The sequence below is a fragment of the Trypanosoma melophagium genome (genome assembly GCF_022059095.1).
Source record: "Trypanosoma melophagium isolate St. Kilda chromosome Unknown ctg24segment1, whole genome shotgun sequence".
NCBI lineage: Eukaryota > Euglenozoa > Kinetoplastea > Trypanosomatida > Trypanosomatidae > Trypanosoma > Trypanosoma melophagium.
The window spans coordinates 391,802-405,568 of record NW_027125155.1 but is presented as its reverse complement, the minus strand read 5'-3'; the positions used below and the strand labels follow the sequence as shown (position 1 = coordinate 405,568).

Sequence of the window (13,767 nt, the reverse complement as noted above, 5' to 3'; positions counted from 1 at the left end):
TTATATTTATCCATTTTTTTTATTTAGCGTCGCTTCTACTTTGTTTTCACAGATTTATCTCTTGTATGCAAAAAGCAATGAAGCAAAAATCATATTTTGTCTGTTGTATTGCGCTACTGTGTCACATTGCCGGGTACAGTGGAGTTTGTGAAGTCAGTTCAATTGTGTTTCATACGCGTATTTCGGGTTTCACATGCCCTTTCTTTTCTCTTTCTTTCTTTCTTATTTTTTTTTCTTTATTGTAGTGTCAGTTACTTCACTTTTTTCTCTTTGTCTTTTTTTAAAATTCCTCTTGTTGCTCTGGCACAACTCAGCACGACTATCTTACATAACTGCAAAGATAGAGCTTTGGTGGTGGTAGCTGCGTCAAGAAAAGCATATCCTTCCCCATTTCTTCCACCCTCCTTCATCCTCAGAAAAAAAAAAGAAATAAATAAATAAACACACGAAACAACATCATTAATAACAAAAAAAAAAGAAGACCCCCACACCTTGTGAGACTCAAATAATACAAGAAATGTCACAACTGCAGAGTCAGCGATCGCCCTCGCTTGGGGGCCGGGCACCGACCACATCGGCGCGGTCTGTTTCATCGGAACGCCGGCGCTATGATGAGACACTTGCAATGTATGCTATTAGCGGTACCGCGCGGGCAATGGAGTATGATGGAGAACGACGAGTATGGACAGCAGAATCTGATGGACGTCTCATTGTTCGCGCCCCTCCACGTGGAGAGGTTATTTTTGAAGCGAAGTCTCGAGAAGCGTCATTTTGTACCGCATTACGGTGCGTTTCAGCAAAACGAATGTGGGCAGCCTTTTCAGATGGCTTTATTTATTGTTATAATACTTCAAATGGAGCGATGGAAAATGAATTTGTACGACATGATGGCGCCGTACTTTGCATGGCAAGTTCTAAAAAAGGTGAATATGTGTATAGTGGAGGAGAAGATTGGAAAGTTTATCAGTGGTCAAAGTCATCGTGTACGTACGTCCGACTATTCTCAGGGCATACTAATGCTGTTAGATGTGTCCTTGTAGTAACTGCTCCTAGTGATACTTCCACTACATCTCCGGAGGAAAAATCGCTACAGCAAATAGAGGATGAAGATGATGAAAAAGAGATAGAATTCCCTGATGCCGATGAGGCCACCGTCGATGAATATGTTCTCTCTGGTAGTGATGACTCAACTATTAGAGTATGGAACCCTAGAGCACCGCTACAAATTGAGAAAAATGTGGCATGTATAGCAACACTACGAGGCCATCAAAAATCCATACGTGCAATGGAAATATACCCTCGTACCAAAGAATTATGGTCAGGTAGTGATGATTGCACAGTTCGTGTATGGGAGTGGCGTAATAAAGATGAACGCCGATGTGTTGCTGTGCTAGATGGTCAACACACCGCTCCTATCACAGCTATTGTACACGTAGCACCACGTATGTGGAGCAGTGGAAAAGACGGTAATGTAGTTGTATGGGATGCACGTGATCATGTGGCAGTACGTCGTTTTCAACCGGGTGTACGTCCTATATTCTCCATGCTGCGTCTATACCGTTCAACACACTGGACTGTCTGGGTGGGTGGACCAGATGGAGTTATTCACGCCGTTCACGCAGTTGGAGAAGAAAATGATGTTGATGTAAAACTTCAACGCTACGAGCGTCGCCGGGCGCGGAGCAAGAATAAGTTTGATAGGCTACAAGAAAAGGCATGGAACCAGCAACAGCAGATGGAAAAGCTTGAAAAACGCAACAAAATACTTGAAGAAAACTTGGAACTTCTAAATGAGCAACTAGAAAAAGAACGTGGGGTTGAAAATAGAATGATACCAGAAAAAATCCATAAGACGGCAATGGATAATAGACTCGCGGAAATAAATAATTTAAAGGTAACCATTGCAAGTCTAGAGGCTCAGCGAAATGCTAGCGAGAATGCCCTTGGTAAGGCAACAATCACTATCAGAGAGAAGGACAACATCATCACAACACTAAATCATCAACTTTCTGAAAAGGAACATGCGATACAACAAATGGAAAACCAACTCGATGTCTTGTTGGCACGTCAGGGCTCAGTTAAGACAGAAAATGAGACTGAGCTTGCCTACAAGGAACTCTTACTACAGGAAGCTCGTGGAACTATTGCTCGTAACAGCACCGCATTTGATGCGTATAAAGAGAAGGTAGAAAAACAGCATGCCAAAGAAAAGATGGAACGCGATTTGCTACAACGTAAACTTCTAGAAGCTGAAAACTACAAAGAATTATATGAGGCAAAAGATGATGCTTTGCGTGAAGCTCTTGAACAAATTGATGAGCTACAACGAAACCTTGAGGGTGAACAATTATATGTAAATGAGCTTTTACAGGAATTAACACAAAATACGCAAAAGCAGATATCACCATCTCGTGAAAGAAAGTCATCAGAAAGCAGAAGCCAACCTATTGCACCAACAAATCAACGATCAAATAAAAACAATTTTTACAAGAGACTGCCAGGAACACAATGGACCAACGTTTGCAATACCCACCCAGAAGTACTACAAGAAACTCTAATCGCAGAAATAACGGAAATAATCGCTAGCACTACAGCCGTTGTTAGAGAAGTAACGTATGCATCATCATATAACTGTCTTTTGCTTGAAGTTGCGTTGGAACACAACCAAACGGAAGAAAAGCACTTGCATGATGTAATAAATAGCTATACTTTTCCGCAAACCATCACTCTGCATAATAGCCTACCAAAAACTTCTTCTACAAGACCAAATTGGTCAGAAGAACACCTATCACAACAACTCAATAGCCTGCAGGACGAAAAGAAAAAAATAGAATCAGAACGAGATGACGCACTGCAACAGCTGCAGGCAACTGCGAAAGAGCTGGAAGGACACCGTGACGCGCAGCGAAAAGCTGAGGAGCAGCGAGCAAGGATAGCACCCCTCTCGGAGCAGTCCAAGAGTCCACAACAACGCCCAGGGAGTGCACCCCCGCGATCAGGTTCGAAATCCCAGGACCCCGCACCTGCTCCACTGTACAGTATCACGGCCCAGGAGTACGAAAATGTTGTTGCCGACAAGAAAAAGGCTGAGGAACAACTTCATGACGCACTGCAACAGCTGCAGGCAACTGCGAAAGAGCTGGAAGGACACCGTGACGCGCAGCGAAAAGCTGAGGAGCAGCGAGCAAGGATAGCACCCCTCTCGGAGCAGTCCAAGAGTCCACAACAACGCCCAGGAGTGCACCCCCGCGATCAGGTTCGAAATCCCAGGACCCCGCACCTGCTCCACTGTACAGTATCACGGCCCAGGAGTACGAAAATGTTGTTGCCGACAAGAAAAAGGCTGAGGAACAACTTCATGACGCACTGCAACAGCTGCAGGCAACTGCGAAAGAGCTGGAAGGACACCGTGACGCGCAGCGAAAAGCTGAGGAGCAGCGAGCAAGGATAGCACCCCTCTCGGAGCAGTCCAAGAGTCCACAACAACGCCCAGGGAGTGCACCTCCGCGATCAGGTTCGAAATCCCAGGACCCCGCACCTGCTCCACTGTACAGTATCACGGCCCAGGAGTACGAAAATGTTGTTGCCGACAAGAAGAAGGCTGAGGAACAACTTCATGACGCACTGCAACAGCTGCAGGCAACTGCGAAAGAGCTGGAAGGACACCGTGACGCGCAGCGAAAAGCTGAGGAGCAGCGAGCAAGGATAGCACCCCTCTCGGAGCAGTCCAAGAGTCCACAACAACGCCCAGGGAGTGCACCCCCGCGATCAGGTTCGAAATCCCAGGACCCCGCACCTGCTCCACTGTACAGTATCACGGCCCAGGAGTACGAAAATGTTGTTGCCGACAAGAAAAAGGCTGAGGAACAACTTCATGACGCACTGCAACAGCTGCAGGCAACTGCGAAAGAGCTGGAAGGACACCGTGACGCGCAGCGAAAAGCTGAGGAGCAGCGAGCAAGGATAGCACCCCTCTCGGAGCAGTCCAAGAGTCCACAACAACGCCCAGGGAGTGCACCCCCGCGATCAGGTTCGAAATCCCAGGACCCCGCACCTGCTCCACTGTACAGTATCACGGCCCAGGAGTACGAAAATGTTGTTGCCGACAAGAAGAAGGCTGAGGAACAACTTCATGACGCACTGCAACAGCTGCAGGCAACTGCGAAAGAGCTGGAAGGACACCGTGACGCGCAGCGAAAAGCTGAGGAGCAGCGAGCAAGGATAGCACCCCTCTCGGAGCAGTCCAAGAGTCCACAACAACGCCCAGGGAGTGCACCCCCACGATCAGGTTCGAAATCCCAGGACCCCGCACCTGCTCCACCGTACAGTATCACGGCCCAGGAGTACGAAAATGTTGTTGCCGACAAGAAGAAGGCTGAAGCCGAACGAGATGACGCACTGCAACAGCTGCAGGCAACTGCGAAAGAGCTGGAAGGACACCGTGACGCGCAGCGAAAAGCTGAGGAGCAGCGAGCAAGGATAGCACCCCTCTCGGAGCAGTCCAAGAGTCCACAACAACGCCCAGGGAGTGCACCTCCGCGATCAGGTTCGAAATCCCAGGACCCCGCACCTGCTCCACTGTATAGTATCACGGCCCAGGAGTACGAAAATGTTGTTGCCGACAAGAAAAAGGCTGAGGAACAACTTCATGACGCACTGCAACAGCTGCAGGCAACTGCGAAAGAGCTGGAAGGACACCGTGACGCGCAGCGAAAAGCTGAGGAGCAGCGAGCAAGGATAGCACCCCTCTCGGAGCAGTCCAAGAGTCCACAACAACGCCCAGGGAGTGCACCCCCGCGATCAGGTTCGAAATCCCAGGACCCCGCACCTGCTCCACTGTACAGTATCACGGCCCAGGAGTACGAAAATGTTGTTGCCGACAAGAAGAAGGCTGAAGCCGAACGAGATGACGCACTGCAACAGCTGCAGGCAACTGCGAAAGAGCTGGAAGGACACCGTGACGCGCAGCGAAAAGCTGAGGAGCAGCGAGCAAGGATAGCACCCCTCTCGGAGCAGTCCAAGAGTCCACAACAACGCCCAGGGAGTGCACCCCCGCGATCAGGTTCGAAATCCCAGGACCCCGCACCTGCTCCACTGTACAGTATCACGGCCCAGGAGTACGAAAATGTTGTTGCCGACAAGAAGAAGGCTGAGGAACAACTTCATGACGCACTGCAACAGCTGCAGGCAACTGCGAAGGAACTGGAAGGACACCGTGACGCGCAGCGAAAAGCTGAGGAGCAGCGAGCAAGGATAGCACCCCTCTCGGAGCAGTCCAAGAGTCCACAACAACGCCCAGGGAGTGCACCCCCGCGATCAGGTTCGAAATCCCAGGACCCCGCACCTGCTCCACTGTACAGTATCACGGCCCAGGAGTACGAAAATGTTGTTGCCGACAAGAAGAAGGCTGAAGCCGAACGAAATGACGCACTGCAACAGCTGCAGGCAACTGCGAAAGAGCTGGAAGGACACCGTGACGCGCAGCGAAAAGCTGAGGAGCAGCGAGCAAGGATAGCACCCCTCTCGGAGCAGTCCAAGAGTCCACAACAACGCCCAGGGAGTGCACCCCCGCGATCAGGTTCGAAATCCCAGGACCCCGCACCTGCTCCACTGTACAGTATCACGGCCCAGGAGTACGAAAATGTTGTTGCCGACAAGAAAAAGGCTGAGGAACAACTTCATGACGCACTGCAACAGCTGCAGGCAACTGCGAAAGAGCTGGAAGGACACCGTGACGCGCAGCGAAAAGCTGAGGAGCAGCGAGCAAGGATAGCACCCCTCTCGGAGCAGTCCAAGAGTCCACAACAACGCCCAGGGAGTGCACCCCCGCGATCAGGTTCGAAATCCCAGGACCCCGCACCTGCTCCACTGTACAGTATCACGGCCCAGGAGTACGAAAATGTTGTTGCCGACAAGAAGAAGGCTGAGGAACAACTTCATGACGCACTGCAACAGCTGCAGGCAACTGCGAAAGAGCTGGAAGGACACCGTGACGCGCAGCGAAAAGCTGAGGAGCAGCGAGCAAGGATAGCACCCCTCTCGGAGCAGTCCAAGAGTCCACAACAACGCCCAGGGAGTGCACCTCCGCGATCAGGTTCGAAATCCCAGGACCCCGCACCTGCTCCACTGTACAGTATCACGGCCCAGGAGTACGAAAATGTTGTTGCCGACAAGAAGAAGGCTGAAGCCGAACGAGATGACGCACTGCAACAGCTGCAGGCAACTGCGAAAGAGCTGGAAGGACACCGTGACGCGCAGCGAAAAGCTGAGGAGCAGCGAGCAAGGATAGCACCCCTCTCGGAGCAGTCCAAGAGTCCACAACAACGCCCAGGGAGTGCACCCCCGCGATCAGGTTCGAAATCCCAGGACCCCGCACCTGCTCCACTGTACAGTATCACGGCCCAGGAGTACGAAAATGTTGTTGCCGACAAGAAGAAGGCTGAAGCCGAACGAGATGACGCACTGCAACAGCTGCAGGCAACTGCGAAAGAGCTGGAAGGACACCGTGACGCGCAGCGAAAAGCTGAGGAGCAGCGAGCAAGGATAGCACCCCTCTCGGAGCAGTCCAAGAGTCCACAACAACGCCCAGGGAGTGCACCCCCGCGATCAGGTTCGAAATCCCAGGACCCCGCACCTGCTCCACTGTACAGTATCACGGCCCAGGAGTACGAAAATGTTGTTGCCGACAAGAAGAAGGCTGAAGCCGAACGAGATGACGCACTGCAACAGCTGCAGGCAACTGCGAAAGAGCTGGAAGGACACCGTGACGCGCAGCGAAAAGCTGAGGAGCAGCGAGCAAGGATAGCACCCCTCTCGGAGCAGTCCAAGAGTCCACAACAACGCCCAGGGAGTGCACCCCCGCGATCAGGTTCGAAATCCCAGGACCCCGCACCTGCTCCACTGTACAGTATCACGGCCCAAGAGTACGAAAATGTTGTTGCCGACAAGAAAAAGGCTGAGGAACAACTTCATGACGCACTGCAACAGCTGCAGGCAACTGTGAAGGAACTGGAAGGACACCGTGACGCGCAGCGAAAAGCTGAGGAGCAGCGAGCAAGGATAGCACCCCTCTCGGAGCAGTCCAAGAGTCCACAACAACGCCCAGGGAGTGCACCCCCGCGATCAGGTTCGAAATCCCAGGACCCCGCACCTGCTCCACTGTACAGTATCACGGCCCAGGAGTACGAAAATGTTGTTGCCGACAAGAAGAAGGCTGAAGCCGAACGAGATGACGCACTGCAACGGCTGCAGGCCTGTGCGAATGTTCCTGATCCTCTGAATAGGAGGGAACTTGTTCCTTATTTGGATTCTATGTCTATTACGTCTTATATGGGACAAGAAGGGCAATTGGTTCGAAAGCCTGATTCTTCCGAGTCTGAAGCTCTTGTTCCTCTATGTAACGTTAATGCTCCTTTTGAATCTTTTATGATGGCGAAAAGAATTTCTGAGGCTAAACGTGATGATGCACCCCACCGTCTTTGTGAAGGTGGAAGGTCTTTTGGACTAGACTCTCCATTGGTGAGTTGGACTCGTCATAGGTGCGGGTTGGGTGATAATTGGGGTCCTCTTGTTAGCCAGTACCGTCAGTTGGTAGAGGATGTATTTGTGATGGAAGTGTGCCGTGCTACAGCGGTTCCTTCGGATTGTGTGAAGGTTGTTAACTTTGTAAGTGGAGGGGCTTTAGTTGATCTGGAAGTCTGTCATAGTTTAAGTGCTGAGGATATTGATACACTTTTACAGGGGCATATGTTTTCTGGAATGTTGGCATTACTACGATTGAGTGGTTCTAGTGTTTCCCCTACACAATCCGCATCTGGCGGTGAAGTTTCCTTAGTGAGTCAACAACTTATGGAAATGAACGAGCAATTGCAGAAGCAGCTTCTCGTTGCACAAGCTGAGTTGGCTACATACCGCCGAGATCAGCCGAGAAGAAACAATGGTACTAAAATTGAAAATGCGCTATTTAAAGAGCTTATGACTTTTAGAAATCGTCGTGCCCTTGCAAATAGTTTTCGTGGATTAGAAGAATCATTGGAACCCTCTTTTAGTCTACGTGAAGCTATAGACCCAAAGTTGCCTGTTGACCCGGCTGTGCTACGGTGTGAACCAATTTATTCTGTTACACTTGACGAGTACCGTGATGTTCTTCAGCAGCTTCGATCACTCTGTTCTGCAGGAGTTGAAGATGAGGATGGTGGGACACGTCTTTGGAATGAACATGTAGTGGCACGAGTAGAAGAAGAACGGCGGTTTACTCATCAACTGAGTCAGTTGAATCCAAAATTTCCTCGATGTCGTGATGGTGACTTGTAAAGATTGGAAGGTTAGAGTAAGTAGATAAACGAAAAAAAAAGAACAGTGATTTTGTACTTTTTTTTAGGTCGTTATGTATTATGTTGATACAAGTTTTTTCATGATTTTGTTTTTTCACAAACTGTAGAGGGAGGAAGGAATATTTTCATACAAAAAATAAGGGGAAAAAGTCTTTATTGTAGAGTAAGAAAAATGGAATATTATGTGTTAGTTTTTGGATGCTTAGATGATAACCTATTGCGCGAATAATAATAGGAAGAGTAATGGAAAAGAGGTTTTATATTTTGTTTTGATTTTGGTGTTTCCTTACATCCATTGAGTTGATCATAGTTATTTTGTTATTCTTCTTCTTTTTTCCCTGTTTATCATTCTTTTCTGTAGTAAAGGGAGGAAGGAGGCAATGGAGGAGGCGCGAGTACCTGCCCAAGCTCGTCTTTTACGGACAAGATCTGCCCTTGCTGCTACTGCCACAGAAAGACAGCGCCCAGTGAATGCGACTGGGAATATTGTTTCCGCAACTAATAATGATACTACTTCTTCTGCTGCTGCTCCCACATTAAAAGGTGAAGTGTTAAAAGAAGAGAGTGTGGATGATAATGATGAGGTGGCAACACTACGTTTTCTTCTTCAAGAACGTGAGGAGCAGGTAACTTTACTTGAAGGACTTCTTAGCGAAAAACAACTTCTACTTCGACGCGACGAAATACTTGAGGAACGCCTACAACAGTATGAGGAACAACTGGGTAAACTGGCTTCAATTGTGAGAGTAGATGCTCCTGGTACTTCAGCATTAAAAAAGGGTGCTTCATCTTCAAAAAAAGAGAAGGAGGGAAATGTGATATCATCATCTGGTACATCAAAGAAGCAAACGCCCTCTATTCATGAAATAATGGATGGAGTTCAGAAATTGCGTTATGATAAGCAGCGAATGGAGATCGATCTTGTAAGAAAAGAAAGAACATTGGGAACTCTCCAATCACAGCTAAAGAAACTGCAAGAAGAAACCAAAGGAGGGGAATTGCCTGTAAAGAATAATCCAACTAGGGCTGTTGCAGACCTAGTTTTTGATACTTCCAAGCCGGCAGAAGAAGTGGAAATGGAAACAGCGGAAGAACGTAAATCTCGATTTGATCTTGAGAAGAAATTGTTAGAGATGCAAAAAAGACAAACTCGTACAGAGGAGAAACTTTCTTGTTATCAAAAAGAGTATTATGCAGCACGGCAAAGTCTCCGGTTGAGGGAGAAAGAGTTACTGGAATTTCAGCGTAAACATCGTGATTCCGCTGCATCTATTCATGGAAAACAGGATCAGCTTATTGTTTCGCAGTCTTGGAAAGATTCAGAAAAGATGAAATCTACACAATATCGTCATTTTTTTCGTGGTTCAGAATGGGTGCAACTTGTAGAGAAAAGACCTGAGGCCATGCGTACTAGTATTCTTAAGGATGTCTCATTAACTTTATCTGCCCCCTATGGGTTTGTTTCAATTTCAGAATTAAACCAAGGACCTGATATGGTGGTTATTCTTGAATTAGTTGTACAACACCCTACTTCTCTTCTATCAAAGCAAGTAGAATTGCTTCTTATGGATTGTCCATTCAATGGGGTTAAAGAACTACTTAAACATCGAAACGATCCAAAGGATGGATGGGATCTTGTACAAGAACAGTTGCATGAAACAAGGAATAATCTTATGAAAAAAGAGGAAGAGATGTTAGTACTGCAACAGAAACTTCACCGGTTGGAATCATCACTTGAAGAAGAAATTAAACAACGTGATACAGATGATCTTTTAATTCAGCAAGCTCTTGATGAAACAGAAGAGACACTGAAAGCAATGTATGCTGAAATTGAGAAACAACGAGTCAAGGAAGAAGAGCTGCACTCCCAATACCAAAAAATAAAGGAAACGTTAGAAGAACGAGAAAAAACCATTAAGGAGGTTACGTTACAGTTACAAAAATCTAATGATGAGATGAAAAAGCAAAAAGAAGTTTATGTTAAGCAGTTAGAAGAAGTAAAACGTAAGACTTCTGAAGAAATTCGTAATGTAGAGACCAAACGACGAGAAAAAGTTCAATCAGTATTGCAACAACAAGAACAGTTGATTGTAAAAACGAAAGAAAAAACGTCTATATTATCTTATACTCTCGTGGTGAAGTGGGATGAAAAGGGTGAAAAGACTCCTCTTTCACTAGATTCTAAGAATAAAGAAATCTTAGGGACTCTTGTACTTGGTGACATTACTACTGCTCTTACCACTCTTGTTTCACCAACAACAACAAAAGTGATTCCATCAAAACTTCTCTCACTTATATGTACCGGTTGTGAAATTCAGGCAGAAGTTCAATTAAATTTATATACCACGACAGAGGAAGATGCGGGACGAGTGGTGGAACACATACGTCGTTGTCGAACCTCATCTGCTGTACTATTTCTACAAGAATGGCGTGATATGAAGCATTTGATGGAAATTCGTAATCGTGAGATTCAACGTCTCGCAAAGGAACTGAAAATTTCAACAGATGAGGCGGAAAAGTTTAAATCGCAATTACAAATACAGTGTGAAAAAACACAAATGACGGAAGAAAGTCATACGATTGCATTAAAAGAACTTTCTCATGTTCGTACTGCACTTGGTGTAAATGATGGTGGTGTTGAATCTTCTGCTGGTATTGCTACTGCGGTTGGGAATCTTGTCAAGCGAATTGCTGAGGTTGAGAAGGCGAGACAGCAAGAAAAGCAACAGTGGCATCAACAGGAACAACAACATGGCGAACAAAAAGAAGAATATCAGCGGGAACAAGAGGAATTACGAGAATTATTGCGGAAATCTAAATATGATATGGAAAATACTACGGCTGCACTGAACACATTACGTGCGACGCATCAAAGTCTCGTGCAAGAGTGTGCGGTGCGTGAAAAGGCAAGGGATGTAGTACGATCACAATTCACAGAACTGCAAAAATCACGACCAGTAAATACCTCAAACGATACAGAAACTATTGATAAAGAGGATGATGATGATAATAATGTGGAGAGTGTTATACTTTCTCGACTACGTTCATCGTATATAGCGTATGATAAGATGCTAGAGAAGCAGGAAATCGCAATGAAGCAGTGGCTTGTGATGGAGACCTCACTCCAGGACAAATTGCAGAATCGTGAGCGTGAGTTTTCGCAGCTTCAGTTACGGTGTACTAAACTAGAAAAAGAACTAGAGAAGAAAACGATTGCAGATGCTGCTTCTATAGCCAATTATGAAGAAAGTGATGCGAAGTACCGTGATCTCATTAACTCTTTTAAGGCAGAGAATGAAGCGCTTTCCGCGCGTGTTGAGAAGTTAAACCAGCAGTGTGCCACATTGGAGAGTGATCGGAATAAACTTAAATCAGAGATGGCGTGTAGAAGTGAGCGGGCGGAGGAGTTAATGAAGCAATTAGTACAAGAAGAGGATACACGTCGTGAATTAGAAAAGGAAGTGATAAAGTTGCGTCGTACAAAAACTGCAATATCAACATCATCAACGAGAACAACTGTATTTGAGGTGAAGCGATTACGTAATTTCTGTTTACATACATTAAAGATACCACTAACGGAGAAGCAACAGGGTGTGGGAGATATTGTGGCGAGTATGGAACAACACTATAGTGGTGTATTGGAAGAAAAGGAACAGTTAGCGGCGGCGCTTCTTTCTATGCATACGGCAGTCCGATTGCTAAAACAATGTGTTTCCACAACGGAGGAGCATAAGGAAAATCCTATTCGTCGTACACGCTCATCTGCGGGGAATAAAACTATTGGAACCGGTTCTACACCTGTGAGTACCACAACGGTGCATAATAATAATAATAATAATCATCATCATCATCATAATAATCATATATTGCGTGGATTTGGCCGTTCCGTGAGTTATAGTAGTGGTTTAGCACCGCCATTGTTATCCGCCCGTGCGTCACGTTCAATTGGTAGAAAGTCTGCAACTACTCCATCTCTAGCGCGTATGGCAAGCAGTCAATATCATCTTCAACCCTCATCTCAACAACAACAAAAAGAAAAGGAAGAAAAAGAAAAAGAAACAGGAAAGGAAACACCACGAAAACAGGAAACATTAAGTGCGAAGCCTCTGGAATTGGCATCTAGTGCGGCAGAAGCGGTGTACTTTGCGCAGCTGCTCGTGAGTGTGGTGAATTACTGGCGAGAGAATGAGCGACAGCACAGCACACGATTAGAGGATGTCTCAAGGAAATGTCAAGAGTTGTCTGAGAAACTCACCTGCGCTGAACATGCCTTGATTGAACAGCAGCAACGAGAAAATGAAAAAGAAGAGCAGATGAAAAGTATGATGGAATTTATTAGTCCACGTGAAGAGGAGCAGGAGAGTTTTCTCCGACGCAGCCGCGCCCACGCATTATGTGTGATGTTATCAGTGAAGGATCACTTACACGATGCGTTAGCCGCCATGCAGCCCGTCGTCGCTGTTATGAGAGACGATGCCGTTATTACTACCAATAATAATAGTAATAATAATACTTCTAGTACTGTTAATACATCAACACGTGGTCGCTTTACAACAAACATCACACATGGTGTACGCATGACGGAGGAGTCCGTGGTGTATGCACTAAAGCGTATTGTCAATGCCGCTGGAACTTTGTTTTCCCCACGTGAACGTTCCGATATTGAAATTAAACGTGGGGCGGAATACTTTACAATACCAGAGGCATGGCGTGGAACGGCGTCTCCCCGGACACCACTGCAATTAACACCACTCCGAATCACTCAACAACAGCAAATACAAAAGGGACTTGTGCCACGTGATGCGAATTCATCGCCGTTGTCACCAACAGAGAAACAACGGAGTGGTTCACATGATGCTGTTTCCGTATCTGCGGTTGGTACGACTGGGAGTGCATGCGTGGATTACAGGCAATACATGAGTCGTGATGATCAGCAAGTAATTCAACAGGCACTGCGAGAGGCCCGTAGACGTAGACGATAGAGGCACAAAAAAATGAAAGATAGCTCTCAAATGGATACATGATGCTTATTTATAAATAAGAAAGAGAGTCACAACAATAAGAAGAACAAACGAAATACAAAAGTTCTATATATATATATATTATTTATTTAGAGAAAAAGAAAAAAACTAGAGGAAGAGCAGAAAAGGAAAGTGTCTTTTTTTTTCTCTGTCTCTCTCTCTCCTTTTGTATCTATATTTTCCATTACATAAAAATGGACTAATCTATCTGCTTTATTATTACTATTATTATCCTCAACACAAGAAAACCTGGATGTGCAAAAACATCAAGAAAAATAAAAAGGTAGAGTACAGTTCGGGTGGACTTTTGTTTCTTTTTTCTTTGACCTAGATCATTTTGTATAAGATATTTATTTTTGTAGGTTTTTCTGTATTTTCCTTTATTTGTTTGTGTTTTTCTTTTTTTCGTTTTA

At 46.1% G+C, this 13,767-nt stretch overlaps 2 protein-coding genes across 2 annotated transcripts; both read left to right on the top strand.

Moving 5' to 3' along the window:
- Positions 1-517: 517 nt before the first annotated feature.
- On the top strand, positions 518-8,313 carry LSM04_009056 (WD40 repeat; the record flags this gene model as incomplete). Its single annotated transcript, XM_067330048.1, has 2 exons — positions 518-3,218; positions 3,257-8,313. 2 exons carry the CDS (start codon positions 518-520, stop codon positions 8,311-8,313), a joined length of 7,758 nt encoding a protein of 2,585 aa, XP_067191311.1.
- A 400-nt stretch (positions 8,314-8,713) lies between these two features.
- Positions 8,714-13,315, top strand: LSM04_000046 (uncharacterized protein; the record flags this gene model as incomplete). Its single annotated transcript, XM_067330047.1, has 1 exon — positions 8,714-13,315. The coding sequence occupies one exon, from the start codon at positions 8,714-8,716 to the stop codon at positions 13,313-13,315; it is 4,602 nt and encodes a 1,533-aa protein (XP_067191078.1).
- Positions 13,316-13,767: the final 452 nt, after the last annotated feature.